At 35.1% G+C, this 20,473-nt stretch overlaps 1 protein-coding gene across 8 annotated transcripts in view; it reads right to left on the bottom strand.

Moving 5' to 3' along the window:
- The window catches only part of LRCH3 (leucine rich repeats and calponin homology domain containing 3), a 114,631-nt gene that overhangs the window by 66,605 nt on the left and 27,553 nt on the right, over nucleotides 1–20,473 (bottom strand). For all 8 annotated transcript variants that reach the window (XM_079922249.1, XM_079922252.1, XM_079922246.1 and 5 more), the window contains exons 2-4: nucleotides 5,955–6,099; nucleotides 4,220–4,346; nucleotides 1,058–1,163 (exon numbers count right to left, since the gene is read on the bottom strand). In XM_079922249.1, coding sequence (XP_079778375.1) covers nucleotides 1,058–1,163; nucleotides 4,220–4,346; nucleotides 5,955–6,099 — 378 coding nt within the window. The remainder of the gene's footprint in view (nucleotides 1–1,057; nucleotides 1,164–4,219; nucleotides 4,347–5,954; nucleotides 6,100–20,473) is intronic.

Here is a 20,473-nt window from a genome sequence, read left to right as displayed (position 1 = left end):
AGCTACACACACTAGTATATTAGAACTCAGTATCATACAGGATCAAATTGGTATAAACATCTGGATTCTACAATGCAGCAAAAGCATCATTAGTTAATTCAATATTTACTGTACATTAAAAGTCGTATTTTGTAGAAGAACCTAGATAATCGCTGTCACGAAAACATCTTCTAAAGATTCCTTATCTTTGAGACAGACATTCTGAAATGTTTATAGATGAATTTTTGGAAGTTGTTTCAAGTTAATGTAGAGGACAGAGCAAGAGAAAGAGGACGGGAGTAGAGCTGAAACAAGAACTTCCATGAGCTAATGACTGATGTAGTTGGGTGATTCATTGCTCTCATTTAGATATGAAATTTTACATAATAAAATTAAAGAAATATATATTCTGATTTAATAAAATAATGATTTTCACCATTTTCACTTTCTCTTGTAGCTTTCTCTTTCATGAATTTATATTTTTGAACGATTGATCAATTATACCTAATTAATTTGTTTAATCATTTTTATCATTCAAATACATGTACTAGAACTTATAGTCAGCCTAAGACAACCAGTCTCCTAGTGCAGTCTCTCACTCCATTCATTATTCATTTTACACATCACCTCCACACAGTTAATTAGCCTCTATCTGAACATTTCCAGTGAAGGATAAAATTATTAAATTCAAATCAAGTCCATTTTAAGTCAGTCAGTGCTAACTGCAGGAATATTTTCATTATACTAAACTATCCCCTTATCAAAAACATGTTATGTTTCTCCTAAGTAGTTATGCCAACTGAAATTTCCAGTGATCTTACCCTGAGTTATTGATTATATCAGTTAACAGGATCTAAAATTACAATCACTGTTAAATAGTTATTGGAGCTCTTCACTGAAGAGTCTAGCTTTTAAAATCCACAACGGAACAGATAGCACATATTAAAGAAACCATTACATTTCAAATACTGGCTGTAACTTTTATACATTTTTGAAGTGCCCATCAGTCTGAGAGATCTTTAAAATAAAAAGGCAAGAAACAAAACAAAACAAAAAAAACTATTTCACAATTTCTTACCTTCAGGCAAACGTACTAAGTGATTTCTTCTTACATTAAGGTCTCGCAAGGCCTCCAAATTACCAATTTGGGAAGGGATTGTTTGAATTTCATTGCAGCTCACATCCTATTTCAAAAAGATACAAAGTAAAGAATTGTACTAATATTACAAACTTGCATGCTTTAAACTATCTGTAAAATGAGGTTGGACAAGATAATACCCCTCTTGTTGTAAAAAATACTATGATTCTGTGTCCAAGAATAATCCCATAGTTTGCAATAGCATTTAATTTTTAAAATGTATAGGCTTTTGACAGACTCTATACACTGTATATAGATCTACATTAATTTTGTGAGCAGAACTAAAATTAAATGACTTAAGATGTGGACAGGAGGCCTAGAATATCAGATCAAATGAAAATGTTGGTGAAAAGGTTAAAAAAAAAGGTATTAAAACAGATCTTTAGGACAATATTTTTATTTTATATTGTTCTAAAGAAACTAGAAGAAAAAACAAAACTATGATAAAAATTATAATGATAAAATTATTTGAAAGGAAATCCCATTCTCAAAATACAAGTTCAACTATTCAAGAATATAAAATAAAAATGCACTGAAGATGACTCAAATCATTCTTTATCAAACTGAACATGAGGGAAAAATAATAAAGTACATATAACTCAAAGGCTATGGAAAAAGTAGATACTATTCTATTAGCAGCTCATCAACCTGATTCTAATACATATATTAGGTAGGCCTTCTGGTATCTTGGCAAATAGCTTGATTCCACTGGTTCTGAAAAGAGACTGACTCCAAGGTTCCAAGATTGATAATTTCAGGATTCCATAATTCTGAGACAAGCCAGAATTTGTAAACCCATGCATAGCAACAAGAAGCTGTCTAGGTTAATAAAAGCTCTAAGATGCCACAGTAACACTTAAAATTCCTCCAATATATAAATAAAAAGAAAATACTGAGACTTGTTATTAGAAAAGACCACTTACAAAAACTTCAATAAGCTTCAGACATTATTTTTAAATTTTCCCAAAATATTCTCAGAAAGAAATAATACTATTTTTACCTTTCCTACCCATTCATGATTGAAGTAGAATCAGAAGCTAGACTTCTTAGCCCAGTGCTCTAGGTATCAAAGCTAAAAGGGTTCTAAAAGAAGTCAAGGGATCACTGGTTAAGAATCCACCTGCCAATGTATGGGACATGGGTTCGAGCCCTGGTCCAGGAAGATCCCACATGCCACGAAGCAACTAAGCCCGTGCACCACAACTACTGAGCCTGTGCTCTAGAGCCCGCAAGCCACAACTACTGAAGCCCGCATGCCTAGAGCCCATGCTCCACAACAAGAGACTGCACTGCAATGAAGAGTAGCCCCTGCTTGCTGCAACTAGAGAAAGCCCGTGTGCAGCAACAAAGACCCAATGCAGCCAAAAAATAAATAAATAAAGAAGTCGAAAGGATAGGAAGATTGAGTCTGAACCAGAAGGGAATAGCAATCTATAATATCTCTCTCAGAAAATATGTATGTTGAAAGACAGCACTTTACTTCCACTAAAAAAAAAAATGAAGGGAAAAAAAAGGAAAAGAAGCAATAAGGATGCTGCAGAAAGACCCACGAGGGAATCAGGAGCATTACGATTATTAATTTTTACTCTGCCACAAGCTGTTTTTTATGACTGAAGTAACAACTCACTTCTTTCATAGAAAGCTAAAAGCACCTTCTGTGAGACATATCTATCTTTAAAGCATTTAGGATTCAATAACTAGAAACAGAAAGTTTAAATAGTGGTCTAGTATCTAGACTCTAAATTTAATATATTTGTGAGTTCTTATATGTGACCTTTTATATTCATAATCCACCTGAAAAAAAAAAAGTGACCCAACATGTGGTCCCATTAGACTTTTATGTGTACAGTCAGTTGTCCCTCAGTATCTGCAAGGGATTGGCTCCGAGGATACCAAAATCCATGGATGCTCGAGTGTCATACAAAATGGTGCATAATTTGCATATAACCTACATACATCCTCCTGTATGCTTTCAACCATCTCTAGATTACTTATAATACCTGATACAAGGTAAACACTATGTAAATAATTGTCACACACGGCAAATTCAAATTTTCCTTTTTAGAGACTTCTGGAAAAAAAATTGTATTTCTTTTTTTTTGGCCATGCTGCATGGCTTGTGGGATCTTAGTTCCCCGACCAGGGATCGAACCCACGCCCTTGGCAGTGAAAGTGCAGAGTTCTAACCACTGGACCACCATGGAATTCCCAGAAAATTTTTTAAAAAAATATTTTTGATTCACCGTTGGTTGAATCCACAGATGCAGAACCTACAAAAACAGAAGGCCAACTGTATTTATTTTTTGTTTATGATGTACATACATCTTTGTTAATAAACCTACATGGAATTGTACTCCCAAATCTCAATGGACATAATTGTATTTGACCATTTCAGAAATAGGAATCATAGGTTCTGGAGTTAAGGTAGACTGGTTTCAAATTCTACTTCAGTTATGGAACCTTTGGAACCTTTGGCAAATTACTTAACCTATCTTGAGTGCTGGTTTCCTCAGCTATAATATGATGATAACAACTCATAATGTTATTGTGGTGATTAAATAAGAAAAGTCTTATTCCCATGCCCAGAACAAAAGCACTCAAGAATAACAAGAAGTGGTAGGTGAAGGTTAAGCTTCTTAGAAAATATAAAGAATAGCTCACTTTAGAGTGGGAGCTAGGTTCTAAAGATAGCCTATAAGGTAAAAAAGTAAACCTGACCTTTGTACTGCCCATTCCCTATAGGCACTAACCAAAAATCAGAATATTGATGCTGTTAACAAGATTTAATTTAAAAAATTCAAACCCTTTATTAAATTATGTCTCAAAAGTTTAATAACATAGAAATCACTTAATATTCATTAGAACCTGATTAGACTTTGATAAGACTTGTACTTTCAGTTCTTTCCTAATTCTGTGTTGAAGCACTTGAGAGCTCATCAATCAGTAAAACTTCATTATCAGTACTTGAAAATAACTCAAAAACACAAAAGAGTATGTGTGTGTGTGTGTGTGTGTGTGTGTGTGTATATATATATATATATACACACACACACACACACACACATATATACAAAACAACCAAAAAATGAAATATTAACTTACAAGTTCTGTTAAATGTCTGAGATGTCCAATTTCTTCTGGAAGTGAGACCAATTTGTTATTACTAGCAATTAAGACTTTCAATGGTAAATCACACAAGTGTACTGGCAATGTTGATAGCTGGTTTCGACTAAATGGGTAAGTAGAAAAAGAGAAAAGTCAGAGTCCACCACTCAAGGAAAAAAACTGCCATCTTTCTCATTCTATACTAAGTATACTAACAAAGTTAAGTCTTGCAAGGAACAAACAGGATATTAGATTTGAGTTCAAGTCTTCATTTCCTCACTTGTCAGCTTTTGTGTTTTTAGGCACAACATTTAATTTATCTGCATCCTACACAGATTCCTCATCTGTAAATCACAGGGCTTACAGGACTCTTGCACCACAAAACTCCTTTGTAAATAATGAAGTGCCATATAAACAAAACATATTATTATTTTATTAAATTTATATAGGAAAAAATGATTTTAAAATAGGGTAGATAACTAACATCCTCTCCTCTTCCTTCCAAAGAGTTATATACAAAGTGTCTGTAATTTACTTCCCTCATCATTACATTATTATAACCAAATGTACATAAACGACCCAAATATAATTCTATGGGAAATAAGGGACAGATTGTGATTTCAAATATATCATATTAACTGAAGGATAGGTAAGGAATTTTTATTTATACAAAAATATACAAATCAGAACTGAAAGTAAAAAACACATCTATCATTAGGATAAAAATAAGTTAAAATTTTACTTATGCAGATTTAACATCTTAATCCTTAGTAACAATTGCCCCCCCCCTTTTCAAGATCTTTGATGATTTTACTAACACAGATCATAAGCCTTTAAAACTTTTAAAATCTAATAATTAGACATTCACATACAAAACTGTCTACTAGTGCTACTTTGATCATGGGAAAAAACTGAGAGAATAAATATCCGAGAGGGAAAATGAGTTTCAGAGATATATAAACTGTGCATTAAAATGATTACATATAAAAATATTTCCAAAGGATATTTAATGAGAAGGGGAAAAACTCATTTAAAAATTTGACTAAAAGCCTACAAAAAAGTAAAAGTTCACCTATAATTATATAACTCAGACACAACATTTTGATGAATTTCCTTTACTTTTCTACATTTGTTTATCTTCTCCAGTCAACATTTATAACTTTTATAATGAAATAAAATAACAAAAGAATTCTTGTAAGATGTGAAAAAATGGAGTAGGTGAGTTGAATAAATGCATTTATATATTCAGAACTTAGTACACAAAAATACGTAATCACAAAAACCAAACAAAGTAATTTCAGATGTACTATTCTCATTTGATGAAGCTTACTTGAAAATGTAATCGGAAAACCACTGCTACAAGACTGCTCCAAGTCTATTAGGCTAATGTCTCTTAGAGTTTGTTAATTATTACAAACACAAAGACAAAGGGAGAAACTAGAGGGATATAGAAAATACTGCTAATTTAGTCTAAGAATATGTCGAGATACTGCTGATATAAACAGACAATATAAATTTTTTTTTAATTATTATTTTTATTTTTTGGCCACATGGCATGTGGGATCTTAGTTTCCCAACCAGGGATTGAACCCGTGCCCTCTGCAGTGGAAGCATGGAGTCCTAACCACTGGACCGCCACGGAATTCCCCAGATAATGTAAATTTTAGTGAAAGGGAAGAGGAAAATTGAAAAGATCACACAAAACTAAAAATTAAAAAGAAAAAATCCTTACCTAATATTTAAGAACGTTAGAGCTTGCAAGTTTAGAATTGCCTCTGGTATATACCGAATACAATTTTGGTATAAATTGAGATTCTCAAGAGAAACGAAGTGACATGCTTCTATGGGAATTTCTGAGAGGCGATTTCGTGACAGATCTGAAAGAAAAAATAAATTAAGTTTAAAATCAATCCTTGGAACTTATTTTACTGAAATTTTAAATAAAAAAGCAGGTTTCATAATTGTTTGAATTTCCTAGAGCTCCTATTGTGGAGACTGGTCCAGATTAAATATTCAAATATTAAATGATTGAATAAACCATTTTAACATATGCCTCTATACCTGTTGCTGGGAAACGCTGATTCCTTTTGGGTCTCTACACATACTAAAAAATAAAACCATTATTCTTTGCAAGGAACATAAATTGCAAGGAATACCAGCTTAAAAATTACATCACAGATCATGCTAAGTACCAAATATCCTAGAAAACAAATGGATCCGTAAAATCCACCTTCCCAAAAGCTCAGACAACATTCTAAGGTTTTCAGAAAAGCGAAGCAAAACGAAACAAAAAAAAATATTGCCCCTTTCTTTACAGAGCAGCTAGGCCCGTGAGCCATGGCCGCTGAGCCTGCGCGTCCGGAGCCGGTGCTCCGCAACGGGAGAGGCCGCAACAGTGAGAGGCCGCAAAAACAAAAAAGTATCACTGTCATGTCAAAAGCACTCAGGAACCATCTTTGCTCCCACTGGCTAAAGATGAGATAATCTGAGCTTCAATAACGATAATAATTGCAGCGAAAAACAATAATAATAATTGCAGCGAATTGAAATCTATCACATATTACTGAATTTATCCTCCCCAAAAGATGATAAAGAACCAATTAATTACCTTGTAAGCTGATAAAGGGGGGGGGGAAGAAAACATTTACCTTGCCTTCCCTATGTGAACTGTATCACTGAGTAACCAAATAGATAAAGGGAAGCATCTTTATATAAGTGTTCTAGCTATAAATGAAAAATAATGCTAGAATATAGCATTTTGCAACTCTCAATGAATTAATGGATCCAGAATTGAGTATTAATGACTGTTATCTTTACAAAAAGATAATCAGAAAGTATATGCCCCCCATTAGAAGAACAGAACATCATTTATGGTCTTGCCAAAGGGACAGAACCTGAGTCAAATCAAGCTTTTCCATCAGCTGCAAACTTTCAGAAAATGAAGAGGACAAAGATGTATGCTGAAATACAGTCACTCTATCATTAACCATTTAGATTTAATTAAATACACTGTGAGATTCATTTGATCTCTACTGTTTTCTCTCTTCTTCTGCCTCTTAAATTCTCTGTTGAGAATTATTTGGTGAGAATCCTTTAACTTTCCCTAGATGGAGGATCTGAATTCCTGCACATCTGCAAGTACCTTGCTTTCACCATAACAAGTGAATGATATTTCAGCTAGGTATATATAGACAATTCTTTTCTTGGTAATCTGTAGACGTTATTTTACTATCTTCTAGTTTCCAGTGTCACACTGAGTAGTCCAGCACATATATGATTATTTTTCCTTTGTAAGCAGCTTGTTCTTTGTCTCCCTCCACCCTTAAATTAACACTCTGGTCCAGAACTCAGTTGGTTCTTTCAATCCTTCTTTAAACCAGAGAAATTCTCCTCTATTATACCTTTAGTTGTTGCATCTCCTCCATTTGCTCCTTCTCCTTCTTTATATTTTTTTTCTGTTTTGATATACTCTTCCACTTAATGTTCCAAACCACGAATCTGAGTCTCAACAGTAATCATTCTCTCCTTAAATTAATATATAGAAAAGTTTTTCCCCTCACTTTTTAATTCTTTCATGCTATGATTAGAAGCATGTCACCCTGTTTCTCTTGAGAATCTCAGGATAATTTAGTTTTGTTTTGTTTTGTTTTAATTGAAGCATAGTTGATTTACAATGTTGTGTTAGTTTCTGGTGAATAGAAAAGTGATTCATAAAACTTGATATATATATACTTTTTCAGATTCTTTTCCATTAGAGTTTGTTACAGGATATTGAATATAGTTCCCTGTGCTATATAGTAAGACCTTGCTGTTCGTATCTGCTAATCTCAAACTCCTAATTTATCCCTTCCCTCCCCTTTCTCCTTCGGTAACCATAAGTTTGTTTTCTACGTTTGTGAGTCTGTTTCTGTTTTGTAAGCAAGTTCATTTGTATCACTTTTTTAGATTCCACATATAAGTGATATCATATGATATTTGTCTTTCTCTGTCTTACTTCACTTAGTATGATAATCTCTAGGTCCATCCATGTTGTTGCAATGGCATTATTTCATTCTTTTTTACGGCCGAGTAATATTCCACTGTGTGTGTGTGTGTGTGTGTGTGTGTGTGTGTGTGTGTGTGTGTACACACACACACGCACACATACATACATACACACACACCACATCTTTATCCAGTCATCTGTCAATAGACATTTATGTTGCTTCCATGTCTTGGCTATTATAAATAGTGTTGCTATGCACACTGGAGTGCATGCATGTATCTTTTCGAATTAGAGTTTTCTCTGGATATATGCCCAGGAGCGGGATTACTGGAACATTCTGTTTTATTTGTTAAACTTGTCATCTATCTCTTCGAATAGTTCTATTTCATTGAAGTCACTTCTTCTAGATGTAATCCGTGTTCATCCTCTCTGGCTGCTGGAGTTCCTTTAAATGAATTATCTTCCTTTGCCAATTCATGGCTTGCCTCATCTTTGGAGCTCAGATCAAGCTGCTAGAGTACCATGAATGGCATTCAACCTCAAAACAGTGGAAGCAAGCTCCATGATGCACTGGAACTAAGCTTCCCCTCTGGGGCACAGTTCTTCCTGAGAACTCAAAAGTTTTGATAACTGCCATAGGTTTTTGTCTCTTATTTTCATTTGGATCCCAGTATATCCCCCAGACTCACATATTCCCTAAAGGTCCCACCAGCCTGTGAGCCTCCAAGTTGCTTCACTCTGAAGTAGTAGTTAGTAATTGAAGTTGGGAAAGACCACCATCTTACCAAAATGCCTCCCCATATTGTATTCATTAGGAAAAAGTTAAAGCCCAGGTAACAGAGGGCATCAAATATTTACAAATAAAAATTTCCTACAGGGCTTCTCTGGTGGCGCAGTGGTTGAGAATCTGCCTGCCAATGCAGGGGACACGGGTTTGAGCCCTGGTCTGGGAAGATCCCACATGCCGCAGAGCAACTGGGCCCGTGAGCCACAATTACTGAGCCTGCGCGTCTGGAGCCTGTGCTCCGCAACAAGAGAGGCCGTGATAGTAAGAGGCCCATGCACCGCAATGAAGAGTGGCCCCTGCTTGCCACAACTAAAGAAAGCTGTCGCACAGAAATGAAGACCCAACACAGCCATAAATAAATAAATAAATAAATTTAAATCATATGGGCTTCTAAGAAGACCTCTGCTTAAAAAAAAAAGATGCAGCTGTAAACTGTCACCCACGCTTGCTGCCCTCCCTTAAAAAAAAAAAAATTTCCTACAGAATCACATGGTAAATAACTTATTTAATACAAAATACAACAAAAATTATTTTATAAATTCCTATTTAAATTGTTAGTATGATTTTAAAAACTGAAGAAATGAAAGAAATTAATTTCAATTACAAACTGCTCCTTAGGGACTTCCCTGGTGGCACAGTGGTTGAGAATCTGCTTGCCAATGCACGGGACACGGGTTTGATCTCTGGTCTGGGAAGATCCCACATGCCAAGGAGCAACTAAGCCTGTGCGCCACAACTACTGAGCCTGTGCGCCACAACTACTGAGCCTGTGCACCACAACTACTGAGCCTGTGTGCCACAACTACTGAAGCCCAGGTGCCTAGAGCCCGTGCTCCACAAGCGAAGCCACCGCAATGAGAAGCCTACGCACCGCAGTGAAGAGTAGCCCCCACTCGCCGCAACTAGAGAAAGCCCACACACAGCAACGAACATCCAATGAGGCCAAAAATAAATAATAAAATAAAATAAATAAATTTATTAAAAAAAAAAGTGTCAGCAGAACTTCATTCTTTCTGGAGCTTCTAGGAGAAAATCTGTCTTCTTCTTTTTCCCAGCTTCTAGAGTCTGTCCACATTCTTTGGCTCATAGCCCCATTCCTCCATGTTCAAGTCAGCAATATCAGGTGGAGTCCTTCTGATGCTGCCATCTCTGTGGGTCTCCTTCTTCTGCCTCCTTCTTCCACTTTTAAGGATCCTTTGATTTGCTCATCTCTCCCTGCTCCCAAATAATCAACGATAATCTTCCTATTTGAAGAACAGCTGATGAACAACCTTAATTCCCCTTTGCCATGTAGTGCAACATATTCATAGGTTATAGGGATTAGGATGTAGACTAATCCCTACACCCTACATCCTAAGGTGGGGGGAACATAATTCTGCCTAGCACACCTCTCAACTTTCTAAAAGTAGAAGCATACTTTATGTGTTTTCTTTTGTGACCTTCTCTCAACATTTGAGATTCATTCATGTAGTTGCATACTGCAGTAGTTCCTTCATTTTCACTGTCTTCATACTATTCTATATGAACGTGCTACAATTTATTTACTCATTCTACTACTGATGAACATTTCGATTACACACTGAACTAGGAGAGAAAATGCTGTGTAATAAGATTTATGTATCATCAACTTCAAAAGAGCATGCCAAATTGTTTTCCAAAGAGGTTGTACCAATTTACACATTTACCAGCAATGTACAAAGAGTTCTTGTGGCTTCATATCCTTGCTAATACTTGTTATTGAGATGTTTTAATATTTATTATGTTTTAAAGATTTTTATACAGTGGCATTTCATTGTGATTTTCATTTCCCTGATTATTAATGAGGTACAACAGCTTTTCATATGTTTATTAGCCATCTAGATTTCTCTTTTTGTAAAGTACCAGCTCAAGTCTTTTGGTTTGTTGGACATCTTTATAAATTCTGAATATGAGACTGTTATCAGTTATATGTGTTGCAAATATGTTCTCCCACTCTGTAGTTTGAAGTTTCACAGTCTTTGTGGTGTCTTCTGATGAAAGTCTTTAATTTTAATACAGTAAAATGTTTCATTAATCCTTTCCTTTATGGTTAGTGGTATTTGCAGTTTTAAAAGAAATCCTTCCCTACTCCAAGGTCACAAAGATATTCTTTTCTAAAGGTTTTAGAGTCTGACATTTAATCTACCAGGAATTTATTTTCTAGTATGATGTGAGGTAGGAGGCCAATTTCATGTTTTCCTACAGGGATACCCATTTATCCCAGTGACAGTTATTGAAAAGATCATCACCTCCCCCCCCCCCAACTATTTCCCTATAACACCTGTCATATATCAGGTGCCTACATTTGTATGGGCCTGTTTGGGGGCTTCTCTAATCTGTTCCATTGCAGTACTTATATATTCTTATGTCAATATTACACAATCTTAATTACTATAGCTTACAATGATTCCTGAAATCTAGTAGAGTGATGTACTCCTACATCACTTCTAGTAGGACAGGTATTCCTTCCTTTTTGTAGTTCTTCAAGTGTGTCTTGGCTTTCTAGGTCCTTTGCATTTCCTTGTAAGTTTTAGAATGAGCCTGTTATATCTCATAAAAACACTTGTTCGAACTTTTACTGAGATTGCACTGAATCAAACATCAATTTGGGAAAAAATGACACCTTTACTTGATTTATTCACAGGTCTTTATGATTTTATAAATGATATATATTTTTCAAGTTTTATTTTCTAACCATTAGTTACTCATAGAAATAAAATTGATTTCAATATATTGATTTTGTACCTGGCAACTTTGATAAATCTTTTTATTAGTCTATAAAATTTATCTGTAGATTCATTTGGATAGCTCCAAATCCACGATTACCTAGTTCTGTGAATAATGAAAGCTTGTTTCTTCCTTTCTGATATGTACGTACGTACCTATCTATCTATCTATCTACCATCTAATTCCCTTACAGTGCTGGCTAGGACCTCTAGTATAATGTTGAATAAAAGCAGTAATTGAAGGTATTCTTGTCTTGTTCCCAATTTCAAAGGTTTTCTGTAGATATTGTTTATCAGATTAAGGAAATTCCTTTCTATTCCTAGTTTGCTAGGAGTTTTTTATCAGTAACAAATGTCATATTTATCAATCTCTTTTTCTCCATCTATTGAGATGATCATAGGATTTTAATCTTTTACTACATTAATATCGAATTTTACTCTTTATTCCACTATTATTTATTCCATTTGTGTAGAACTGATTTTTTCCTTATTAAAACTTTATTCTATCAGTATGATATTAAATTTACTTTCTAATGTTAAATCTTGTATTCCTGGGATAAAATAAATTTAGTCATGATGTATTAGTTTGGGGGTATTCCCTCTTTTTCTATTGACTGAAAGGATTTATACAGCTTTCAAATGATTTCATTTTAAAAGCTTCTTAGAATTCACTGGTGAAGCCACCTGGGCCTACGTTTTCCCTAAAGGAAGATTTTTCACTATTGACTGAATTTCTTTAATATTAATAAGACTATTAAAGTTTTATATATATTTTCTTGAACCAGTTTTCAGTTATTACAGTCTAGGAGTTTGCTATTTTCATCAGAATTTTCCATTTTATTAGCATAAAGTTGTTCATAATATCTTCTTTATTTTTTTAATGTTTATAGCATCTGTGGGGATGGCTCTATTTTCATTTCTGACTTCGGTTTTTGTACCTTATTTCTTTCTTGAGCAATCTCATCAGAGATTTGAAAATATCATTAGTGTTTTCAAAGTATCCATTCTGGCTTTGTTAACCCTATTCATTGTACAGTTTTTATTTTGTTAATTTCTGTTCTTACCTTTATCATCTTCCTTTCATTGGGGGAGAGGGGTTGTGCTATTCTTTTCCTAATTTATAGAGATGGAGGCTTAGCTCAATAATTTTTAGACTTATTTCTTTCCAAAAATATGCACTTAAAGCTTTTATAAAATTCCCTTTAAGTGCTGCCTTAGCTGTATCTCATGAGCCTTTATATATACATTTTTTAATTAGAATATTCAATTAGAAAATATTTCCTAATTTCCGTTATGATTTCATCTCATTCTGTTAGAAATGAATTCCTTAATTTCTGAACATATAATGATATTCTACTTATCTTTTTTGTTAATGATTTCTAACAACTGTATATGGTAAAAGAACATGCTTTATGTGATTTCAATCCTCTCGTTTATTTTCTTTACGGTCCAGCACATGGTCCATTTTTATACATATTCCATGTGAGTCTGACAAGAATATTTATTCTACATTGGCATAATGTTCTAGTTATGTCTACTAGGTCACATTTGTTTAACTGCATTGTTCAAGGCTCGTCCTTACTGATTTTTTTTTGGTCAGTTTTTTCTATCAACTGCTGAGAGAGAGGGGTATATTAGTCTTTCATTTTTATTGCTATGTGGAGAGGGGTATATTAGTCTTTCATTTTTATTGCTATGTATCTATTTCTCTCTTTAATTCTTTAACCCTTTATGTATTTTGGACTTTTGTTATTAGGTACCTACAAAATTTTAAATTATTATTATTATTATCAATTTTTTTTTTTGGCCATGCCGTGTGGCATGTGGGATCTTAGTTCCCCCACCAGGGATCAAATCCGTGCCCCCTGCAGTGGAACCATGGAGTCTTAACCACTGGACCGCCAGGGAAGTCCCCCAAATTTTAAATTATTACCTTCCTGATAAATCAAACTTTTTATAATTCTTAAGTTACTTCTTCCATTCCCAGTACTGTAATTTGCTTTGAGATCTCTTCTTTTGGTTGGTTTGGTGGACTTACTTTAATGTGACTCCCATGATCCCTTTTTACACCCTTGTATAATACCCCCTCCTCCACTTGAGTGTAGGTGGGACTTCAAAAGTAACTAACTTGCTCCTAACCAATAGAATACTGCAAAGATGATGTGATGTCATTCCTGTGGTTAGGACTGTCTATCTGATCTGTCCTATCTCTGTTGCCAAATTTGAAGAAATAAGCTGCTGTGAATTCTACAGTTGCAAGGAAATAAATTCTGCCAACAACCTGAGGGAGACTGGAAGCAGATCCTTCCCCCGTCACACCTCGAGATGAGGACTCAGGCCTGATCAACACCTTGACTGAAGCCTTGCAGCAGACTAGTCTAATTGCCTAGACTCCTGATTCAAAGAAACCATGAAGTTCCTTAAGCTGCTAAGTTTGTGTAACTTGTTATACAGCATAGAAAACTAACACAGTCAATACTTCTACAGAGTACCTTTTCCTATTCTTTAATTTCGACCTTTCTGGATCATTACACTTTGAATGTGTTTCTTATAAACAGCACATAGGTAGATTTTGCTTTCTTTTCATTGTCTGACAATCTTAATCTTTTAACTGAAGCACTCTATATTTAACATAATTACCCAATATATTTGGACTTTTTAAAAGGTCATGTTATTTATAACAAATGTAGTTCATTGCCCTTTGAATATCTATGCTCTTTCCTTCCTTCTTACTATCAGAATCTCAATTGTGTTGAAAACAGCAAAGGGCTCAGCTAGACCACTGACTGATATTTCCAATTTTATTAATCATTAAAGTTCAAACAAAGGAAATAAAGACTGATATAAAATTTAACCATATTTGTCCTGGTAACTAAATTGATGTAGGAAATTCTCATTTATAGCCAGTGTCCTGAGTTTGTATGTAAACTGAATGCTTTGAAACTACCTCATGTTTTTCCATAGAGGGAAAAAAGACTTTTTAGCTGTTGAGGGCTAACTTCACACACAATGCCAATGCCAATGCCAATGTTATATATTTGCAAATATATTCTTTTTCCAGTATTTCCTATCTCAGTACATGATGCTTTTGTCTATCCAGTTGCTTAAGTCAGAATTCTGGAAGCATCCTGACACCTTTCTTTTTTTCCCCTAATCTAATTCTATTAACAAACATTGTCAGTTTCTTGGTCCAAATATATCTTGGGCCTCTCTGTTTCTCTTCATCTCTTTGTCACTGCCTCTTAGAATTGTTCTAAGAATCAAATCAAACAATGCACGGAAAATTACTTCATATACTGTAAAATGCAAAGAGGCACACACGCATAAAGCCAGTTTCAAAAGGCTGACAGCCATACAGCAAAAACAAATAACACCCATCCCCCTAATTTCAGGGTATTGTACTCTGCAATAAAATATTACAGAGTACAATACAATAATTTATGATCTTTGGTCACCAAAAAGAATATTGCTTTCAGTATACTCTACTTTTAAAAGGCAAAGAAGGTAGAAAACATTTATTTAAAGATTTACATTAAAATGTTTAAAATAGTTTCCTTATCTTTCAGTGAGGTTAAATAAGCAGAGAGGTTACTGTATCTTTGTGTCACTAGAGTAAACTTGCTTTCACACATACAGATAAGACTAGTTATTGCCACACAAGCCCCCTAAATTTCCATCTCTGTGTCAGTGTAGTCAGTTGTAGGCTGTTTTCCAGATTGCAAGCTCAACTGAGATTTGCCAAGTATTGTAACCAGCCACAAACTGGATAATAAGCAACTATGCAATTAAGCTATTAAGTTACTTCTATGTATCATATCCTGAATGTGGCCTTGGTCTTGCACCAGCCATTATCTTTTCTGCTAATGCTAGTAATATGAGCCAACAACTATACCACTCTGGCATAGCCCTTGGATGTATTATTCAGTTGAACAAAGCAGAAAAAGCCTATTTTGGCCTGATAAAAATATGAGAAAAATTTTCGCTAGAAAATGTACCATGGAAGTTTCAATTAACTAAAAGAAATATTTCAGTGGAAAAAGTTTTAAGACATTTTGTTTGCAATCAAATGCCTGATTATTTTCCTAATTTACAAAAAAGTTACTCTCAAAGTTAAACTCATCTCAGATCTAGTTTAAGTTTAAAAATAATATGTCTAAAGAGAAAAGTCTAAAAAAATAGTAAAAAGAATCTTTAATATTAATGGGGGGTGCACAAGAATGATCACTCTAGATTCACATAGCAAATATTCACTGAGTAGGGACTATGTTTGTTTTGTTCAACCCTGTATAGTTGGCACTTAGTAGTGCCATAGTACATAGCACATAGTAGGTACTCAATAAAATATTTATTTAAAAAAAAGATCAAATAAATGAATGAAACAAAAACTCCAGAATCAGAAATGAGTAAGAATCCTGTCCTCCATCTTATACAGCTTCATCTATGGTAAGACTAATAACGTAATTAATATACTGATAAAGGACCAAATCACAATTTTACCTTTATGATTTTTTAAAAAATACTACATAACCTGGATTGAAAATTTATTTCCAAAAAAGAAAGCGTTAGATAAAATGAATCGAAGCCAACTCTTGAGGGAAAAACTATTATGTGTATCAAACCATAGATAAGTATTTATAATTAAAAAAAAGCTGAGATAGGTTACAACCATAAGAAAGAGTGGTTAAGGTATATAAAAAATGACATCGGGAGGCTTCCCTGGTGGCGCAGTGGTTAGGAATCTGCCTGTCAATGCAGGGGACACGGGTTCGAGTCCTGGTCTGGGAAGATCCCACATGCCACGGAGCAACTAAGCCCATGCACCGCAACTACTGAGCCTGCGCTCTAGAGCCTGCGAGCCACAACTACTGAGCCTGTGTGCCACAACTACTGAAGCCCGTGCTCCTAGAGCCCGTGCTCTGCAACAGGAGGGGCCACCACAATGAGAAGCCTGTGCACCACAACAAAGAATAGCCCTCACTCACCACAACTAGAGAAAGCCCGTGCACAGCAATGAAGACCCAACGCAGACAAAAATCAAAAAAATAAATTTATTAAAAACAAAAATGACATTGAAACTTTTTTCCATTTTGAAGTACAAAATGTTTTTAATTTATACCTTCCTATTTTAAAAAAATAGATGTACATTGATTTATTGACTTGTTTGCTGCATAGACTCATGGATTTTCATTTTATTCAATGTTATAATCCATTATGACCCAGACCTGATTAGGAGATCTCCCCTTTAAACTAGCTCCTATAGCTTTTTGATATGCCATCTTCATTTTTTTTCACATTTCGTTTTTTTTTTAAATTTTATTTGTTTATTTTTTGGCTGCACTGGGTCTTTGGTGCTGTGCATGGGCTTTCTCTAGTTGTGGTGAGTGGGGGCTACTCTTCATTGCAGTGCATGGGCTTCTCATTGCAGTGGCTTTTCTTTGTTGCAGAGCATGGGCTCTAGGCATGTGGGCTTCAGTAGTTGTGGCATGCGGGCTCAGCAGTTTTGGCTCACGGGCTCTAGAGCACAGGTTCAGTAGTTGCGGTACACGGGCTTAGTTGCCCAGCGGCATGTGGGATCTTTCCGGACCAGGGCTTGAACCCATGTCCCCTGCATTGGCAGGCGGATTCTTAACCACTGAGACACCAGGGAAGTCCCTAGCATTTCCTTATATTCTGACACAGCAAGATGTTCCAGGCTTATCTTGCAACTTCTGTGCCCCAGTTCTAGAATCAGCTATTTTTCACCCTCGTGTAACAGCAACATCTGTAGCATTAGATTTGTGGGGTAGGGGGCAAAAGGGAAAACCACCAATCCCAAGGGAAGTTTCAGAATTAATGACCGTTGGGTTTTTTTTGTAAGCCACTAAGCTTTGTAGCCGTCTGTTATACAGCAACTGAAAAACAAAACAGAAATTGGTACCTGGAAGTGGTGTGTAACAATAAAACATCTGGCACTGGCTTAAAATGAGGCAGCAGGCAGTGGCCCTAAGGGGCCTCCCAGTGCCTGTTAGTGGAGGCTGGAGGGCAGTGGAAAAAAAAATGCTATTGAAGGCTGGAGAAAAGGGCACCCTAGTTCTGCTCTGGCAGAACAATTAAAGAAAACTATAACCTGCCATATCATGATAGGTACAGAGGTTATCTAAAGGATTTAAATCACCATAAATACATGTGGCTATCTGTAGTGAAACATGTTAGTTGAAGAGGTATATGACAATAAAGATCACTAAGTATTAATCTTAAATCTTGATAAGAAAGGGCATATATATATTTACACACATACATATGTGTATATATTCCTGTAATTTTCTAATTAAATTTTTCTCCCCTCACTTATTTTTACATATCATTCAAATGTATTACATATTTTTCCTTTTCAAATAATGCAGAGAAGATTAAAAAAGTCAACCAACTTAAAAGACTCTCTTTGCTCACACAGGAAAGAACATGAATTTCTGCCTAGAATGGATTCTGGTTTTAGATAATACTGGAAAATAAACTCAATTTTAGAGTTTACAAAGACCATCCTTAAAAGTGTTATCCAATTCTCATAATATTTTCTTTCATCTTGAAATATGGCTCATTACATACCCTGCCAATAAAAGTTTTCAAAACTACACCCCAAAACAATGCAATTTAGAGAAAAACTATTATCTTAAATGAGACCTAAGATATAGCCAGACTTCAGCCCTAGCTCTACCATTTATTATATATATCTTAAGCTCTAGAACATTTCAGAATCTTTTTCTCTAACACTTTCACTGAGATGTTTTCAATTATTTTACTTTTTTTTTTTTTCAGGTAAGAAGCATGTTAAAAGGTACTTTTTTCTTAAGTCTATTTCTCCCATTAACTGCTCAATAACTTTATGATTTTATGAATTAGCAGTAGTTGATTCCTACTTTCGGGGGACAAACCTGGAGCCCAAAGATGACAGTAATGTAGCTTCTTAAACTTGAAAAAAGTTTTTGGGAAACACTTATTTAACTGATGTGACATTTTCCTCCCAGCTAACTTTCTGACTTCCTATTTCTGTTTGAGGCTGTGAAGGTCACAAGGTCCAGAAAAATAATATAATTATTTTACTAATATGATATTGCTCACTCCTCATAAGCTGGCAAAAAGAAAAAAAAAAAAAACCCTAATTCTTTATAACACAAAAACTTGTCAATAACTTAAATAATTTTATAAATTAAATCTCTTAAAAGAAAATAATTATAAATATCTAAGTAGTGTTTCTGTGTTTAGTTCAACAAATTCATTCTTTGCTCTTAAAGAAGTCTGCTCAATTTTGCCCCTTCTTTCAGATACAGTGAAACTGTTACAATCACCATTCTTCTTCTTTTTTTTTTTGCGGTACGCGGGCCTCTCACTGTTGTGGCCTCTCCTGTTGCGGAGCACAGGCTCTGGACGCGCAGGCTTAGCGGCCATGGCTCACGGGCCCAGCCGCTCCACGGCATGTGGGATCTTCCCGGACCGGGGCACGAACCCGTGTCCCCTGCATCGGCAGGCGGACTCTCAACCGCTGTGCCACCAGGGAAGCCCAATCACCATTCTTGATTCTCCTTAGTGCTGCAGGAGGCACCCTTCTTTTTTTTCAGACCAGTGTCTGACTTTTATAATAAGGTGCCTGAGATCATTTCCTTTGACCCATCAGATCTAATATCGTACTCTCCTCTACCTGTCTATTCTTCTCCCTATTCTCATGTAAGCTATCAGAAGAAAAAATGTGGTGACATTTCCATTAAAAGGAACCACCTATTTGAATCACACCCAAAATAAGTTAAATTCATTCAACCAATTAATGCAAATATTTTAAATTAAAACTTAAATAACTGTACTTATTCATTTCTACTGACATATAGTGTTCTTCAGTGTTTCCAGCTCTTATGCATGTGCAGGTTACCTAAAGCACACAGGAAAAAGGGGCCAAATCTCTCATTTAAAAAAATAGATGTTTTAGCCATTGTGTATTGCTTATTATCATAAATGTACATATATAGTGAGACATCTTTAGGATGTTTGCTCAGCTCACAATGTTCTTAATTTCTCCCTTTCATCCACAGGGGCTGGCTCTCCTTCCCTCCCAGCTTTTCAGAGTCATATATACCAGTAACATCTACCCTGGGAACCCTCTCAAAGGAAGTAACACTGAACTCCAGGGCTCTCCTCATTCTTGATACCCTGGTAAACTCCTGCCCCTCCTTTAAGAGCCATCTCAAGCATAATCTCATACTTCCCTTGACTTGTCTAGGCACTCAAAGGATTTGCCCACTGTGTTTCTATTACTCTAGTGTAGCAATTATCACACAGCAGGGTAATTCTTCATTAGATTTTAAGTTCCTTGAGACCAAGAGCTTTGTGTCTTTAGCATCTAACACAATATCTGACTTATTAAAAGGTCAAGTTTATTTGCTAGAATTAAGTTAATTCAGTGTGCCAACACTGTATATATCATGCTGATCAACTCTCTAATCAGCTATTTTTAAATTAAAAATTGGAAAATTAATTATTTCTGAATAAACAAAGTTTGGTAGATAATTAATTAATTAATCTTGAAAATGCGGGCTCCATGAAGGAAATCATAAGAAAAGATCCTTAATAGCAGTAGAGGAAATATAGGAGAGATACCTACAGACCAGGTCAGATTACACCCACACCACCACCAATCCTCTGCAACATGAATTAAAAATAAAATGGGTAAATCAATGATAGAATAATATCCAGAATGAATATTATAC

Source organism: Stenella coeruleoalba (genome assembly GCF_951394435.1).
Source record: "Stenella coeruleoalba genome assembly, chromosome: 5".
NCBI lineage: Eukaryota > Metazoa > Chordata > Mammalia > Artiodactyla > Delphinidae > Stenella > Stenella coeruleoalba.
The sequence above is the reverse complement of the archived record's forward strand: the minus strand, read 5'-3'. Positions and strand labels throughout refer to the sequence as shown.